The sequence below is a fragment of the Pholis gunnellus genome (assembly GCF_910591455.1).
Source record: "Pholis gunnellus genome assembly, chromosome: 24".
Taxonomy (NCBI): Eukaryota; Metazoa; Chordata; class Actinopteri; order Perciformes; family Pholidae; genus Pholis; species Pholis gunnellus.
The window spans coordinates 7,905,410-7,923,966 of NC_136551.1; the positions used below are offsets into that span (position 1 = coordinate 7,905,410).

The 18,557-nt window shown below is 42.8% G+C and overlaps 1 protein-coding gene across 7 annotated transcripts in view; it reads right to left on the bottom strand.

Moving 5' to 3' along the window:
• Window positions 1-18,557, bottom strand: part of dmd (dystrophin) — a 217,798-nt gene that overhangs the window by 23,439 nt on the left and 175,802 nt on the right. For 6 of the 7 annotated variants that reach the window (XM_079185527.1, XM_079185525.1, XM_079185526.1 and 3 more), the window contains 4 exons: window positions 16,515-16,578; window positions 12,963-12,998; window positions 793-854; window positions 577-651 (listed from right to left, as the gene is read on the bottom strand). In XM_079185527.1, the coding sequence (XP_079041653.1) occupies window positions 577-651; window positions 793-854; window positions 12,963-12,998; window positions 16,515-16,578 (237 nt within the window). The remainder of the gene's footprint in view (window positions 1-576; window positions 652-792; window positions 855-12,962; window positions 12,999-16,514; window positions 16,579-18,557) is intronic. The other variant, XM_079185522.1, reaches the window with a different exon arrangement.

Sequence of the window (18,557 nt, forward strand, 5' to 3'; positions counted from 1 at the left end):
CAGAGTAATCAACAAAAGAAAGAAATGCCCACCAAGTCTCCTCCTGGGAATAATGGGAGCAGAAGAACAACATCTTTCGCCGGGGTTAATCGCGAAACCTTGCATTATTATTTTTAGAAAGCCTCCTTAACATAAATAGTGCTTCAGTGCAGCACCATATACGCCTGAAAACACATCACAAGCATAACAGCTCGTAGGTGGCTCACACTCTTCAGCTCCACCGGCGGGAGACGAGAAGGATGAGTAAACACACATATGGACACACGCACACACACACTCAGAGCGGAGTGGAAAAAAGGAGGAGGAAAAGAGAATACACTAAGGAATGAAGCGTAGAGGAGACGATCCGAGGAGAAGAACGCAGCACAGCATATGAGGTGAATTAAAAAAAAAGACATGGAAGTGGAGGAAAAGAAGGAACAAAGGAGGAGTGTAGGAGGGCTGGAACACAATGAGATGAGCACTCATGATGAGAGGAGTGTACTTGAAGCAAGAGACGGAAACCCTATGTGACGGCACATTCAGAAGAGGTGTACATGTAAACTATATATATATATATAGACAGAGGGTACTCACGGCAGAGAGCCTTCTGCAGGCGCCTGAGCTTCATGGCTGTTCGGTAGGCCGAGAACCGAACGTTGTTTAGGTCGGCTAAAGAAAGAGAAACAAGAGGGAAGAGTTGGGAGTGGAGAGGAGATGGTGGACTCAACCAAAGCCGACGGCTTCAGAAATTCTTCCATCTCATCTGATCACCCAACTCCACGGCACGTGTGCGAGAATTTGGTATCTTACCCAGAGACTGGTAGAGCTCGGCCATCTTGGGATGATCCCAGCATGTCGTCTGGGTCTGGTGGCTGGAAGAGGACAAAAAAAAGAGAGACGGAATGGTCAACTATAAGGTCAGATCAGTCTCTATATTAATTAAGGACTCATATAATGATTTATATAAAAATTACTCTCTCCAGTCCACAAAAAGTAATTATCATTCTCTATAAATGTTTACAAAAACCCACATTCGCGTTTTACATACATGTCATATAAATCCACAAATATATGTAGTTGGAAGGAGTTGAAATTTTCATTAAAGAAAGATATGGCTGTTGTTACATTCATATAGAAACTGTTAAACTTGCATTTACAAACTACTTGTCATGTGTCAACTTCACTTTGAAAGTCCCAACATCTTTTTTCAACAAATAACTATCTCTAGCCAATCAGATGTCTCCACTATTTTCAGCCAATCACAAGAGCGTGGCCAAACGGTGCCATGAAGGCCCAAAAACACTTTCCCCATAGACTTAAATGGGGAAAGAGACGTCTGTAACTCAGCAGATAACTCTTTCGAGGTAACTCTACTTGCCAGAAGTGACTGCAGATCCGATGCCGGTAACTCGTTAACTACTTCCATCATCACATCCCGAAAAAAAAAACTACTACTGCGTCTGAATTTGATTGTTCCAGTATCGGAACAACTCTATTTGTATATTCAGAAAGATGTCACAGATTTCTGATTTTTTGTGTGCACATACAACAAATTAGATTCCATTTTTCTTTTGCATCTCTACAGCACAAGAACAAAAACCTGGACAGTTAGAGAACAGACCAGACTTTATGTACGCAAGTTGAAAAATGTGTAGATATACCAAAGAATTGAGCAATAATAAAATAAGAAATAAATGCTTATAAACGAGTCAAGTGAGAGCGCAACAGAGGCTAAAGTTCTGCTCGCTCTGCTCTACCAAGAGCTTTACTTACCCAAACAAATCCACTGTACCAAACATAATGGGCCTAACATTTGACAAACAAAGGGGACCAAACCGTGGCTTAAAAAGCACACAGACTCCCATCACTCCCTGCATCACGGCAGTGTGACAGAGGAAGAAGAGGAGGAGAGAGAAAAGAGACATAGGGAGGAAGAGATGGATGGCTGCTGTGTCATTCTTCCCTCACACATTCTGTCCTCGTGACTGCAGCTCGCCGCTCACAGGAGACTGTGCACTTGTCTGTGTGTGTGTGGGAGACAAACCGATCCGAGTGAAAAGGGAACGTGTGTGTCTGTGTGTGTGTGTGTGATTCACGCCGTCAGAACTGAAATGAGGGACGTGCATTTTCCCAACGGAATACGAATGATTCCGATGATATTTAAAGAACTCGTGCTTCTTGTTGGTGGTCTTGAACCCTTTTCAATTATTCCAGCTCTCACTGAATATTACCTCGCCTCAGATGAGCTGTGTGGTAAATTCACTGAACAGTCACTTGGACCCCTCATTAAGAAATGCATCTGAATACTTAATGCTACAAACTTAAATACCTTTAGACTCAAAAGCACTCAAATATTTGACTTTGAAAACCAACCATCCCTCTGAAAGTATGTGGTCCAATTCCAATCAGGTCATTTCAAGTGTTGCGATTGAAACAATGGATGTCTTTGCAAACCAGTCAAGTCAGTTTACTTCCGTGTCCATCAAAATGTCAACACTTCATCATCTATTACATACATTTGTGTGAAATTGTCATAATTAGCGTATCAATTCGTGTCAAGTAGAGCCAACATTTGTTTTCTTCAATAATCGGTAACACTTGTGGCCACTTGGAAAACATTTGTACATATAGATTCCAATTTCCCCCCCAAATTTGTGTAAAAGAAGTACATTAAAGAAACCTAATATCATTGTGTTGTACACCACAATGGTTGTGATGTTTCCACAGTTGAAGGACTTCTGTATTACAGAGAAAAACAAAGCCACGGTGAGCAAAAGAAAACCTGAAACGACTCGGATGAAAAGTTGGTGATATGATTCAAATCCTTCAGTTTAATAAGGTGATATTTCACTGCTGCTTATTCCCTTAAACATGTTGTACATTTATGTTGCTGTCTCCATATTCCCTCTCAACGCTTCCAGTCTAACCCACGATCTGAGATCTAATTTCACAGCATCTTTAAACTCCCACTTTGAATAGAAAATCATTAAAAGTCTACTTACATTAAATGGCAGCAGAAAGTGATCATGTTACTGTAAAGCAGATTTTCGCTGGCCATTAATTCCACTTAGCTGCTGCTGTAATAATTATTGTTCTAACATTATAAGGGAATGTGGACAGCTAATTCCAGCTGCATAACAAAGTGCATCCACTTTCGCAAAAAAAAAAAAGAAATGTTCTTTGCCACAGTTAATATGTAGAGTGTGAAGAAGTGTCAGATAGTAAATGTGATGGTAATATGCCAGCTGCCTGTTTACATAAAGCTAATAGGAGCCACATGGCTTACCAGCGAGGCAATTACGCTTTTTTTGTTTGGAGCACATCAAATATTTGAAAAGTCCTTCACAGGAGACGGAGAACAGTGGCATCTTAAGAAATGCTTTCAATTGTATCCGTCAGATGGTTAATAAATACACATTTGCCTCCCTGCAATCCTGGAAATGAGAGTGGCTTCTTATTTAGAAGTACGTGTCAATCAATGTGTCTGTGGCGCTTTGGTCATGAAGTTAAACATAGGACAGTTAGAGGCCTATTCGGTGCTGCTAGAATGAAAAGACTTCAAACTAACGGTTTTCTTCAATCTGTAAGAGCAAACACAGAGTCCCATTTCTTCAGCACAGGTGTGTATGATCAGCCTGACACACATGTGAATAGTAGGTGGGCGACCACTGAGCACAGTGGGTGTTGTGGGTCAATGGGGGAAAAAATAAAACTGAACAAAACAGCTAAAACAAATAACAGAAGTGCTGTTTAAAATACAGTGCCGCTCAGCGTTCCTTCACAGACAAAAGCCCTGTTTTCTGCTTCATAATTCTGGCCTGGAGCATGTTTTTTTTACACAACTGCAACCCTTTCCCGACTTGTTAAAAGAACACATGTCGAGTCGGTCACACACAAGTGCACCTGCAGTTAGCCTTTGTCTGAAAAGCAGCCAAATAATAATCCATATGCTGTGTCTTTTCCCATTGCCCTTGTTTTTCCTCTCTCCTGCACTCCCACTCCAGATAATGAGAGGGGTCCCATGGTGAAGAGCCACTTAGAAATCCTCGAGGCTCGGAGTCTTTGCAAACAGTGGCTCGGTCACTCTGGGCTCATCGGCGGCTAGCTGCTACGAGCCAGGTGCTCTAATAGAATCAAATACTCAGAGATGTGGGCTTCTGACTGTTTTAGTTCAAAACCCTGAATCGGTTGAGAAAATCTAACACAAAGTCCTTGAGCAAGACAGGTGACTAGCAGCTGTTTGCATCAGCTGCTCAGAAACAAACAAACAGCAAAAAAAGGAGCATGTCTATCTCATGAAGTGATCAGTCTCTGAGTATGAGGCGGTTTAGTTGAGCCCAGTGTGTTGCTGGACAGGAAACAATCTTCAAAACCCTTTAAATTCTCAATGTACTCTGGAGGGGCACAGAAGACGAAAGTTTGATATCATGCTGTCAAGTTCGACAGTGTCGAATGTAGCTGGACCGGACTTTACATTAGGTCCTCTGCATGATGTCGTTAGAGGACAAGGCTTAACCCTCAGTAAGTTTAAGTCCATCCATCCATTGTCTTCCATCATACCCCGAGGTACTTGACTCACTCCCAACCCAGAGGGCCCAACCCGCTGTCTCCCGGCAGAGAACAATGGCCTCGGACTTGGAGGTATTGACTCTCAACACAAACACTTCACATTCAGCCGCAAACCGCCCCAGTGCGTGCTGAAGGTCATGGTCTAGATGGAGCCAATGGAACCACATCATCTGCAAAGAGCAGAGATGCAATTCTAAGGTCCCTAAACCGGACACTCTCATCCCCCCGGTTGTGCCTTGAGCTCGGATATGACCAGTGGGAACACTCCACAACCTGAGCTGCTGGGAGCAAACACCGACCATTGCTTAAATTGCCCTCCAATGCCAAAAGAATTAGTGAATACCAGCCTGGGCAGTTTTTATTGGATGCTGTCAACGCCAATGACAAATTAGAGAGAGAGAGAGCAGTGTGTGCGTTACTTTGCATGACAGTTTTCCTCCTCACCTAGACACAGAGGTACTGGAGACCTTCTTCGGGATCCCGAAAATGAACCGGAAAAGACAACCAAGACCAGCAGGGTGATTTTGGGGCTATTACTGTCAATGTAATTGGCAAATGTAACTGTCTGCTTCCAAAGAAGGTCTGAGACAGAGAGCAGTTATTTTGAAAATCTTCTAGATTGTTTTATTGCCCCAGCACTAGGGCAAACCAAGCGCAAATTCCACTGAAGAGATCAAGTAAGTATTGTGGTTTATTTCAAAATTGCATAAACTTCAAACCACAAATTCTCCGTCCCAATGTCTACCACACCACCAACCTGTCCTCAACACCATATCTGTCTCCAGCCTCTAATAGGAAAGCAGATATTTGTTCGGAAGAGGACGATACAGCACACCTCCCACCAGATGTCCCATTGGGATGAATGAACAAAAACAACACCACAAGAGAAAAATCTCACATCAGGGGCGGCCTGAAGGAACCAAGCATTTCTAGTTTTGACTCTTTTTTTTAATTTTTTTATGCCTTTTGAAAACTGACACAGTCTCCTTAGAAAATGCACCAAGGCCCGAGGACAAGCCAAAGTGTTGATAATACATCGTAAACTGTCAGAAGATAAACCACCGCACACTGGGCGGCTCCCGCGGAGCAGTTACAGATTCGCTGCCTTGCTCGAGGGCGATATGATTGAAGCTGACGAGGGAGGGGAAAGAGTAAGAGAAACAATTACTGGATGGTGAAGAAAAAGTCTGAATCTGATCACTTTATTTCTCAGGGCCTTTTTTGTGTCATTCCTCTGTGCAGCACAACTTTTAGTTGGATTGAACAGACAATTGCGCACACTTTAGTCACACACACACCCTAACCCTGAACACACAATGCTACATATTACAGTTAACAGGCAGCTGAAAAGCTCTTTGTGGTGGTGACAGATAGGCGTTGTAAATAATGGACCCGCACAGAGACACTGAGTGTCACTTCTCGCTGCAGTCAATTATGGCTCTTGGATGAATGATTAAAAGGTGGTTTACGGGCTGTGGCGATGTCTTCCTCTGCCTATCATTGAGAGGAAGTCCCGGCAGAATGTTTCCCGCACACCAGGTATGTGAATGAGCTCAAACATTGGCCTTCGGGGGTCTAATGTGAACCGGAGTAAAGAAAAGGGTAAAAAAGGCATGAAAGCAGTATTCGTCAGCCGGATATTAGAGGAGGCCGTTTGTTGAAAGAGAACCTAAAAGTACAGACAAAACCTGAAGGATCACACAGCGCTAGAAGATAATGACGATAATATCAATGCATTTTATGCATCTTAAGGATAATTCTGATGTTGTTGTTAGTTATTGTAAACAGCCAATGAAAAGACCAACATTTTGCTGGAAAAAAGGCTCACAGATACACATTTAATTTTTTTTAGTCAATGTGGTTTTTATAAGATTCTACTCATACATGAGCAAATAGTGCATTTGTTGGGGACTTTTTTTATTATTAAAAAAATGTAAATGTTGAATATAACAAATAAAATCACATAAAATGAACAGAGATTGCAGAGCTTAATTAAACTTTTTGGAGGAAAAAACAGGTCAGTCACAAATTATCATTTAAAGCAGTGTAATTTTTTTACATCATAAAACACGATTCTTTCATTTTTTGTCAACGGATAAATCAAACTAAAGGCAAAATAAGCATAAAGATCGCTTTAGGCTTCAGGAAATTGTGAGGGCATTTGTTCCTGGTTTTAACGACGAGAATGAGACAGATTGATTCATATACTATCAGTTAGGTGCACAGAAATGGATGGCTTACACACCAAAAGCCTTATGTAAAGTGATTTTCTTTTCATCATCTTAAAATAGAACCTTAGGACGCGCAAAAAATGACTTTGAATAAGAGTGGATTCATACTAATAACTGATTCTGCACGGAAGCCACTTTCATACACGCAGTATGGTGTGAACTTTTCCTGCAGCAATGGTGGCTCTGGCTCTGGTAATGCACGTCTGACGGCTCCCCCACAAAGTCTGGAAGAAGGGAAAACAGAAGCCACTCTTTTCCTGCTCTGTTGTGGCGGACATTCATATTTTACATTTTGGGCTGTGAGCTGCAGGGATTTTGGGCAGTCTGATTATACCCTCGGGCCATTATTTCAAAAGTGCAATGTGGATCAGAATGATCCGGATCATGAAATCTCCCTGAAGCCCCTAGATCTGAACAGAAATAAATGAAAACCTGGCTCACTATTTCACGAAAGGTGAATTGTCCACCTATTTAAAAGCTTAGGTCATGCTAACAGGCGCTAACTTGGCTCCGTTGACCTCTGTGCTAGCTGGCTGGTGCGCTAGCTGGCTTTTATCTGTGTATCTGATGGTCAATGGTTCAACTTTTTAAAAGGGAATTTCTTCTGAATCACGTCACACATCGACTCTAGAAAAAAACACCGACCCAATGATAGCTTTTGGATCTGGTTTAGCTGTGCTGAAGCTAACGCCAGCTAGCTAACGAACTAACTACTAGCTAATGTTCTATCTAGTTAGCTAGCGAGCGTTGTGTGTTTAGTAAACCTTTCTGCTGGTCTTTAGTGGAACTCTTATCAACTTTGTGTGGTTCATTTCTGTCAATTTCTGTTGAAATTGTCAAATAGTTTCGTTAGTGACCAACTTGTCATTGTTTTATTAGTGGCCAACAATGTACTTCTTTGTTGGTGTCTCTGGAAACTACATTTGCAAATAAGATTTAATATACACCTCAGATTGTAATACTCCGGTTTTGCCGTGTGAAGTCTTCTTCAACACAGAATGATACGGAATACATTTAGTAAACTATGGTCTCTACGTCAGTCCTCCACATTCCAAATATGGTAACTTCTGTTCATTGGTTGCGGAGGAAAACAACATGGCAATGGCCTAATCCAAGATGGCGCTGAAACTTCAAAACGGAGACTGAAACATAACATTTGAAAGGCACATTCAACTGAGAGTTTGAATACAACGAACATCTTGCGTAACATCATTAGAAGTGAAGTGAAGCTATAGGCTATTTCTCAACCACTGTCAACTCCACATCTGCAGTGGGATGCAAAGCATACTGACTTTTGGCATCAAATGAATCAAAATTTCTGCCGACTAGACGTAATTTCAACCAAACATGTTATTTGTACCGAGACGTTTGTTCTCGCATGTATGCTGGTAGGTAAATATCGCAGTGTCTTCTTGCTGCCTCGATGACCCAGAGCCAGTATTATATATTACTCAAACACGACACCTGACCAGAAAAAGGTGTGCGGCTCGAAGGTGGGGAAAGTTCTTTCCCTCACTAACTCTGAATGCAGAAATTGGCCCCCCACCACCCAAAAAAACCCACACACCAGGCTGCACTACAGCTTAATCTATGACAGCACACAAAGACACACACGCCATAACAATCATGCCCCAGCACGTCAGCACAACTATCCAGCAAGTGTAATCTCTGTGTTAAGGCTTTTTATCCATCAGCCGTATTTAATCAGTGCACACACACACACACACCTGCAACCACCATTGGTGCCAAAAACTCTGCACCAGCCAGTCCGATGCATCCCCTGCTCTTCATTTGACCAACTCCTGAAGAGCACACACGTGCACGGAAGGTTCGTGTCCCATCATTGCAGGACACGCACACCCCACTGTACAACTAAAACACGGATCAGCATGGTGATCCGGACCGCGGATGGTCAGCACAGTTGGAACTAAAACCCTGCTGTTTGCGCTGGGGGGGGGGACAACAAAACGAGGCCCGGCATCATTTTTCCAGCCGAAAATAGATCAACAGCAGCGCATCCAAATCGCCTGTGCTCAGTGCGCGCACACACACGCGCGCACACACACACACACCTCCGCCGATCCAGACACGGGCTGCTTTGCTGGCACGGGGGGTGATAGTGTTTTGCACCTTCCTGTGCGCGTTTGTGACTGTGAAGGAATGCAACAGTGATACATCGCCGCTTTGCTCGGTACGGCCCTTTCTCTCTCTCTCTTTCAGCCAACACACACATAAATTAACACAAATCCCTGTCGGGCCACATTCATACGGGTAAATAAAGGCATGCAGCGCAGAGCTCCGTTTGCATTCCGTTTGCTTTAAAGCACTCAATGCCCTTCTTTTTTTATTCCAACATGGCAGCAAGTAGCCAGTGAAACAGTGGCTTTAGAATTAAGAAATGGACGGTACGGGGGACCCTGAGGAGGGGGGTGCAGTGGGTTGAAGAGTCTCAGTGGCCGCACACCTCGCCTGTTTCCCCGGGTACAACCGCGACCAACAGCCGCTGTGGAGAAATGGGGCTGGTTGAGTGCAATGGCTACCAAAAACACAGACGTTTTCCTCCCTTTCCATTGAAGAATTAACGTCCCGTTTTTTTCCTGTCATGTGCTATGGGCTCCATCCCTAAATGCAAATATATATATATATATATATATATATATATATATATTTTAAACTATGAATAGCTTTTCTATATGCTTGAGAGTCGGCCACAGATGTATTTAACATGCTAGGTGACATTCATTGGAGACGTTGGGTGGATTTATGCAGAAATAGGTTAACAGCACACAAAGTCAGAGATTCTATTTCCCTATGTCCAAAATAGAATTTGAATGCATCCTAATCCGGTTGTAATGCCCATTTTGGCGCAGATTCTTGCCCACAGTGGAGGTAATAATGCGCGTTGTCCGCTGAGTGTGGGGGAGATCTGTGCCCCGGCTCACCGCCTCTCCGCTAGCCGTGAACAGGTTTACTGCATTACGACCAGCACCAATACCATCACCATTATTAATCACCGCCATAAACAGTACCCCCCCCCCCCCCCCCAGCCCGGCACTCACTTCCGAAGCTGCTCCCGCATCGCTGGCCGATCAGAGCGCTCCTCGTCCGGGAAGAAATAAACCGATTCCCGGGGAAAAACCGAGCCGATATCCAGACCCCCTCCGCGGTCCGACCGAGAGTCCTCTACCACCGGGGAGAGGCGTCCGAGATTACTGTGTGTGTATATGTGTGTGTGTGTGTTGGTGTGTGTGTGCTCCTCTGCAAGCAGCAGCGGTGGGTTGCTCGGGCTGAACCGGCCAGCGAGACACAAGGGTCAATCCTCAGGAATAAAACGAAGACAATTTCCGTTTAATGCTTCAAAATAAAAGCTTCGCGTAGAACGCGGCCGCGTATTTCTTTTGACATACCAACGTTATATCGTGGAAATAAGAATAATCTATTCAGAGATTGGTCCCATAGTTAGTCAAAAACTGGAGGAGCGTAGATCTCCAGTCCACATGTCAAAGAGTCGTTGAGGAAAATACTGAAGACTGTGCATTGTGTGTATCTTGAGCGTGTAAATAAGCGAGGCACCTTGCATGGCAGTTTCTGCCATCAGTGTATGAATGTGTGTGTGTGTGAGTGGTTGAATGTTGTCATTTAGTGCACCACGCTCTGAAGACTAGAAAGTTGCTTTATAAATGTGAGTCCATTTACCATTTTAGCTTGTAGCGGATGTAAAAATGCAATTAGTGGCTAAATACTCATGTTATGAAATCATTTTGGCCCTATAATTGTTGGATAGAAAACAATATGACAAGTGCCTCAGGGATCAATTGGGGGCCACCTCTGCTGATTTTTACGCCTGGGTCCCCAAGTGGGTTAATCCAGCCCAGGGTGTTGACAAAAAGTAAGCAAGATTTAACCACCCGACACTGTTGACACCTTTACTTTGAAATTAAAGTTAGGACAGTTTCCGGTTTAGTCCTCTCCGCTGGGAAACTTGATGCAGATTAGCTAGACGAGGCGGAGCTCAGGCCCCCTCTGCCTCCCTTCCCCCCAACCCACTGTCTCTGAAAGCAAAGGAGCCTCAACACCATCCGTGGAGGTTTTTCACCTCACTGACGAGAGAGAGAGAGAGAGAGAGAGAGAGAGAGAGAGAGAGAGAGAGAGAGAGAGAGAGAGAGAGAGAGAGAGAGAGAAAGAGAGAGAGAGGCTCTTTGCTTTTCAAGGCACACAGATTTCTACACTCAAGGCCGTGGAGAGAGAGAGAGAGAGAGAGGGACAGAAAAGAAGAAAGAGGAAAAGTGTGAGACAAAAAAGGGAAAGAAGGCGGAGGCGCTTTTTGCTTTTACAAGGCACACAGGAGAGACAGGAAGAGAGAGAGAGAGAGACAGAGAGAGAGAGAGGGGTGGAAGAGGAGGAGGAGGAGGAGGGGGGGGGGGGGGTCTCTTTGCTTTGGGAATCTGTGTTTCAGGCTTAAGAAATGTGGGCTATGTTGCACCAGCAAAGACAGAGAACAGCCTGTAATTTATAGGCAAGTCTCAACTGTTATTTTACCCAAACACAACAGTGTGTCTTTATACCCGAGTGTGTGTTTGTGTGTGTGTGTAGCAGAAAAAGTGATGACAGATTGCGATGGAGGAAGAAGACGGAGAGGGATGGATTCAACACATCAAACAACCCCCCCCCCCCCCCCCCCCCCAATTACTGATTTTTAGCTCTCGGGACGTCATTTCGCGGCCGACCACGTTTGTGTAGGAGGTCACGGATTTGAGACTCCGCCCATCGGGGAGCACGCTTGCGGCAAAGGCGAATCAACGAGGGGGATGTCGCAGGTTTTCGAAGAAACCATCTCCAGGAGCTGACGACTGATTGCGCACAAGAAGCAGTTGGTCGGCCATATGTTGTCGTGCTGTGCCCCAAATGTGTGAGAGTGCGTTTGTATGCACGAGGCACAGTGTGGCCTGAGTGGGTGTGAAGTGTGTGTATGGACCCTTTGTGGACACAACTATGCAGACACCCCTGTAAACATTGCGTACTTTTGGTTCGGAGCTTGTTTTCATGGTTTGAGCCCCTTAGTTCCATACAGTAACATTTTAGACGTTAGTATACTCGACTGGTCTGCACAGAACCTGACCTCAACACCTTTGGGCTGAAGGATAATGGCGACTGTCAACCTTATCGTCCAACATCCGTGGAAGACCTCAATAATGCCGCGTTTCCACTTCATGTTATGGCTCTGCTCGATTTGACCAGACGGAAACCTCCAGTTCTGAAGAGTGAAGCCAATGCAGAAGTGTCTTTAATACTTTAATTCTTTCAAATGGCCATCATGGGGGCGACTCCTCTGGTTGCAAAAACAAGTCGCAGTGTATAGAAGTCTATGAGAAAATCACTGAATTACTTCAGTAAACATTGTAAACATGAGTTTTTGTTCTCAATTGCTGGTTTCAAGTCTTCTTTAATACAGCATGATGTTCATTTAGTATGTTGTGTTCCATTTAGAGTCAAATAGACCCGTTAGGCTTTAGGGCGGAGCTACCTTGTGATGGACAGGCCGCTACCAGAATCATACAGGGCATCTCTACATCACGGCTCTGCAGTCCACATATGGTCAATGTCGTTCAGTCAAGATGGCAATGTCAATAATCCAAGATGGCGAACTCGAGGCTTCAAAAGTCAGTCCAAAAACCAATAAGTGATGTCACGAAGACTACGTCCACTTCTTATACACAGTCTATGGATTCGACTCACTTTTGGCAACATGTGATCGCTGTCGTGACACGGCGTGAAACTGCTGGGACTTCATCCTCAACAGGACACTCGCAACCAAACAGAGGAACGTGGACGGCGGTTTTAGGAGCTTCAAATTGTACTTGAACACAGTACTTGAGTAATTGAAGAACAGTGGAGTCTGTTATTGCACTATATTAATGGCCTTGGAAAGACATCTCCAACAATCACATGTGAGTATAGTAGTAAAGTATGTCCACATACCTTTGGCCATATAATGTTTGTTTGCCTGTGTTAACATCCATATATGTGTGATACTAATCCATATGCTTTCTTTCTGTCTCTTTCTCTACAATACATATATATGTGTGTCTTTCATGCCAAATACAGTGAAGGACTTTTATGTGTGTGTATACAGGTGTGTGTGTGTGTGTGTGTGTGTGTTTGCATTCAGCTGGCACTCACAGGGCTTCGGTCATCTGGTCAGGTCCAGCTTTATCACTGCATGTGGAGAGGAGAATCTGTCACTTCTCTTTCCCTTCCTCCTTCCTCCTCTCTCTTCCTCACAGTTGAGAGTGTTTCCCCACATGCACACTTGCAGTTAATTCCACGTCTCACTCGGTCATTACGTGTTAACTCAAACACACCAAGCTGCTAGTTGCTGATTACCAAGCCCATGCAATCTGCTATTGTGAGCTCTCTTGACTGAAGAAGCAGCAGGAAGCAAGGTTGACCAATGGCATTGTGGGGTTATTCTGACCAATGAGTTAGGAACGTGAGGTGGAGAGTTAAGCCTATGTCATATGTGGGCCACTGAGGCTACAGTACCGATGTAACAATTACAGACTGAAGGCTTGGTCACATCAAAAAGTGGACATTGGAAGTGTATTCTTTCTAATGGCCATCAGGGGGCGACTACGCTGGTTGTAAAATTAAGTCATATTGTATAGACGTCTATGAGGAAATGAGCCTACGTGTCTCTTGATTTATTACCTCAGTAAACATTGTAAACATGAGTTTATGATCTCAATCTCTAGTTTCAAGTCTTCTTCAATACAACATGATGTTCATTTAGTAAATGACAGTCCATTTAGAGTCAAATAGAACAGGATATACACTACATCCACTTGTATACAGTCTATGGTAACAACGAAGTTCATCCTTGTGTATTTGCAAAGTACGTGGTGCTAGAAGCTTGGTGACGTAGGAACTACTCACAGGACTGGCTGGTCAACTACTACACTGGCTGGTCTACTACTACATTGTAGCGCAAGTAGTAGCTTTTGGGGCTTCTTTGCTATTTCTGTTTTCTCTGTGTTGCCCCATTTATTTCGCCCTGATATTATTTTTTAATCAAGAATTTTATAGGGGAAGTTAGCTTGCTACCTGTTACAGCAATATTTTTCTACGAAGTTCCATTATTTTAAACACTGGTTGACAAAGCCTTGGTGGTAAATGCTAATATGTAGTGCTACATTAGCACAAGAAGAGAGGAGCCATTGAAATGTCTAAGTAATGTAGGTTACACAGCAATACCTAACCAACATTTGCTAACATTATCTAACATAAGCTATTATAAGCTATGGGTTATAACGTTGTAGCGGCAAAACAGTAGTTGAATTGAGTAAGGGTATGTTTTATTGCTAATGAATTAAACATTTCATTTGTAATGGGAGATAATAGTTAATTCTTCTTTCAAAAGTTACATAGGCACAGCTACGGGAGCAGTTTTGGCTTGCCCAAGGACGCATCGACATGGACAAGTGGAGCTGGGGATCGAACCGTCAATCCTTTGATCTACCGGTCTACCACTGAGCCTGCAGCAGTGAGGCAGTGAGACAGAGCTTACTACTGTGCTAACACACCACACCTCCAAAACGTCTGCTATCTGCTGATGAGTAGTAAACAGTCTCCCAGCATTCACCAGAGCACCGCAGGACTCCATTGCTCGACAAGCATGTTTTGAGACATAATGAAGGAAAAATGTCTCAAATTTGGACTCACTATGGAGTCTTTTGCCAATGACAGTTATAATATAAGTTTGAACACATTTTGTCAACCTGTTAAAGATGATCATGCAAACTGGCACCTCTCCAGCTACCACCCCGCGTGGGGACTTAAACCGGCGACCCCTTTGATTCCCTGAACTCAAACATTATCTGGGGCAGAGTGGATGGATGGATAGTTGGATGAAAGTATGGGTGGATTGATGGATGGACAGATGGTTAAAGGATTGAATGCACTCAATGTGAAAGTAGAGCGTTATTATGAATCCCAATGCTTTTCTTGGCAAGACCTGCCCTGCGTAGCATTAGAGCGCTAGGATTGGTCCGGCGTCCAAGGTACCGGGAACACGATTTGTTCAGGTCCTTCGCCATAACCAATGGCTATCCTGACCCCAACAACTCGTGGTCAATGCCTTACCTCAACCAATGCCACTGACCTCAACCAGCTACTAAAGGCTTGCTTGGAAAAGTAGTGGGATCCATAATTACAGAAACGGCACTGTTGCATGAATTCTTCAAAAACAGACAGACAAATGGATGAATATTAGACACGATTAGATATTAAGAGATATCAGGCAAGCCAAAAGTTTAGGGCTAAACAACACAACAGTCACAGGCAACACTCCAGCACAAAGTTAGACGTTAGATCCAACAGTAACTGGTTAACCCATGGCATTTACACACCATGGACATTTTTTCCGTGCAATTCATTTCTACGTCAATATATTTCACACAGAAAATGAATATTATTCTGCTATCTAACTTTAACAATGCACACACGTTGATGTGCAGAGCCGTGTAAGCTTCAGTGAAAGTCCACCAAAGCTAAAACATATTACATAACAGCTAATGCATCAACATATTGTGAGTATAGTAAGGGTATAAATATTCATCTGAACCGATCGGTGGGGAAAAGGACAAAAACAAAGCTGCCCTCCCTTTCTTTTCTGCTTTTGTCTGTGAAAAATAGAATAATAATAATTTAACTTGTCAGATGTGATTTCCCAAACACTGCTTCATAGTACAGTATGTTGCTGCCTCACACATAACTTATTTACATAAGGCACATATAATGTATCTATGGAATTGGAAATAGCTACTACTTTGAGGAAAACCTAGTTAGGAGGCAGGCAAAAGAAATGAAGATAGCTCACTCCTTAAAGTTGACTTTATAACGATTTCATTAACACACCTAAAACATAACTTAACAGCAACATCATTTAATATAAGTACAGCATTCGGCTCTGTTATAACTTAAAACAATTGTTTTTTGCTAGTCATGCTTCCTCTAAATACAATGCGCTAGCGTTATTTAGCATAAGAAAGGCTAAGTGACTTTTCCTCTACTCATAGCTGAAAAAATGATTATGTATATTTTTTAGAAAAGTCCATTAACAGTAGAGAGAAGACTTGCTGAATTGCATCCCAAAAACCCAACTTTTTACCCACTGGTTGTTAAGATAAAGATTTTTGAAGAGTTGATTATAATATTGTATCTTTTGTTTTCATGGTCATTCATATTTCTTCAACATTTCTGTACCACTAGAAGTAAACATCCGTCCTTCCAGGACTTTCAACCAGTCGACACCACGTTGAGGTTTTGTTGTGGTGGTTTTGTTGCCTCAACCTAACTGTTGGTGGTTTTGTTGCCTCAAGCTAACTGTTGGTGGTTTTGTTGCCTCAACCCAACTGTTGGTGGTTTTGTTGCCTAAACCTAACTGTATTTAGTTATTTTAAGGCCAACCATGATGTTTTTTCCTGATGTTAACTAAGTGGTTTTATTGCCTGAACCTAACTTTTGTTATTAAAGTTATGTCGTCCTGAAAAAAAGTCGTTCAGGGCGACACCAAAAAAACTGGCTAATTCGTGTCCTTATACACAAAACCAATAGATTGCATTTTGTGCATCTCAAGAACTGCAGTGAGACTGTGTTGACTAGTACTAACTACTTTGGTCAGAATTTGTGTGTAGACTAGTTGAGAGATCTGCTGGCAACAGCTCAGCTACTTACTTTATGTAATAGGGCACGTTGTTTGGGGAGACGCCCTGCTCGAAGGGGCTCTCTACAGATCCTGCTGATGAAGAGAAACAAAGGTCAAAACAACTGTACAAACTTTCCGCATACTATTAAACTTCTCACACGCACATTTTACTGCACAAGCAACATCCTGTAGGTCTAACATAAGCATGGACGTCCAGGAAACATGTACGCAGCAAAAAGTCTTGTGTAATGAAAAGTTTTCTTCTAAGTAATATATACATGATAATGAAAAACAGCAGAAAAACAAGAATTATTGCTCATTATCTCATTTATTATGCCCACAAGAGTTGGCACACCAGCCATTTAAGCAGACTGTGCTGTCTGGGAATTATCAGCACAGTTGGATTGTATCTTGGACCAATCGGATGGCTCGGCTGAAACTACCCGCTGTATAAGCGTTATTGTGCCCTACGGGTAAAAGTTGCTGCATATAAAAACAGAACGATGCTTCGTAGGACAACTGCCAGAACACATAGCAACACGGCAGTAAGATATGAAAACATGTACATCCTTACATCATCTCTCATCACTGTCATTTTGATTGTTCCCCTATCGCCATCTCTATCCGTTCTGCTATATTTGTTATTGCTTGATTATTAAGCATGAATGAAACATTCATATATGAGCAAATGTGACATTGACTCATTATTTATTGACTCATCTATGTTTTGTCCTTTGATATCATGATATTGTATACAAGTGGTTGTTGTTCTACCATCTTTTCCACCATCTTACACACTGAGTCATGGCCATATCATTTGCATCTGAATTTTTGGTTTCTTCCTTTTCTTATTTTTTTCTTACAAGCACCCCCTGTGGTTCATGAATTTCAATCACCGCCATGAGCGTATGAGTGTTGTTGTGATGTTATCCGTGGTCTTGTAATTAAACTAAAGAGAATTGATGAGAGAAAGCAGCTAGCAGTTTAATGAGTGGCTCCAGGTGGACGTCCTTAAATGAAAAAAAAAAAGTCTTACAGTTGAATACAACATTAATCTGCAATGTGTAATGTATTCCAAGAGTTCCCTTGTGTCACTTTCCCTTGAATGCCAAGCCTAGCTCTGATTTCTACACTACATGTGTCCTATTACATGTTGTTAAAAGTGATTTTGTCATGAAAAAAGAACCGAGTATCAATAAGAGTAGCTCTTTGCGGCTTACATTAGAGTCAGCTCAGCATTATTCCCCCCCAAGAGTGTTCTGCCTAGTCCCACCCTACTCTGCTATGATTGGCTAGTACTTCTGTGCTTTGATTGGCTAGTACTGGTTGCCTCAACATTTTCTTGGATGCTATCATTTTCCGTAGCCAGTGTAGCATGAAAGCTAGTAGTTAATTAGTCAAATTTAACAAAATGTTAACTTGTTTCGGGGTTTATGGACTCATTACTGCAGCATTCTACTGCCAGATAATACGCCAATCACAGCACAGCAGCACTAGCCAATCACAGCATAATACCAGCATAGTACAGTAGGGTGAGACTAATTCTTGAGAGAATAAAATATACGCTGACAAACGCAATGTTTGATCCATGTTTGTTCTTTGTGTTTTTGAAATGCTGGAGAAGAAGACACGACCTCTACGCTTTCATTCAATGCATCGATCATTGATGGGACTGTTCTAAGGATGAGAGTGTTGGATAAAGTGCTGGGTCATAAAATAAACAGGCTGCATAAACAAATCGATACGCCATCATAGGCTTGATGAGGAGCCTTTATATACTCTTTCCCTCTTCCATTATTCAGTTATTCAGTGACCTGTTGACAATCGAGCACTGTTCCTCTCTCTCTCTCTCTCTCTCTCTCTCTCTCTCTCTCTCTCTCTCTCTCTCTCTCTCTCTCTCTCACTAACATTTATCACTTATTGAGTGCTACTGACTCAAAGAGATGCTGTCAGGAGGTGGATGCCTCACTTTGTCTAACACATTTCGTCTTTTCTCGTTCCCACACAACCTGAAAAGTCTTCTCAGACTGTATGCAGGTAGGTGTGTGTGCACATATGTGTGTGTGTGTTTT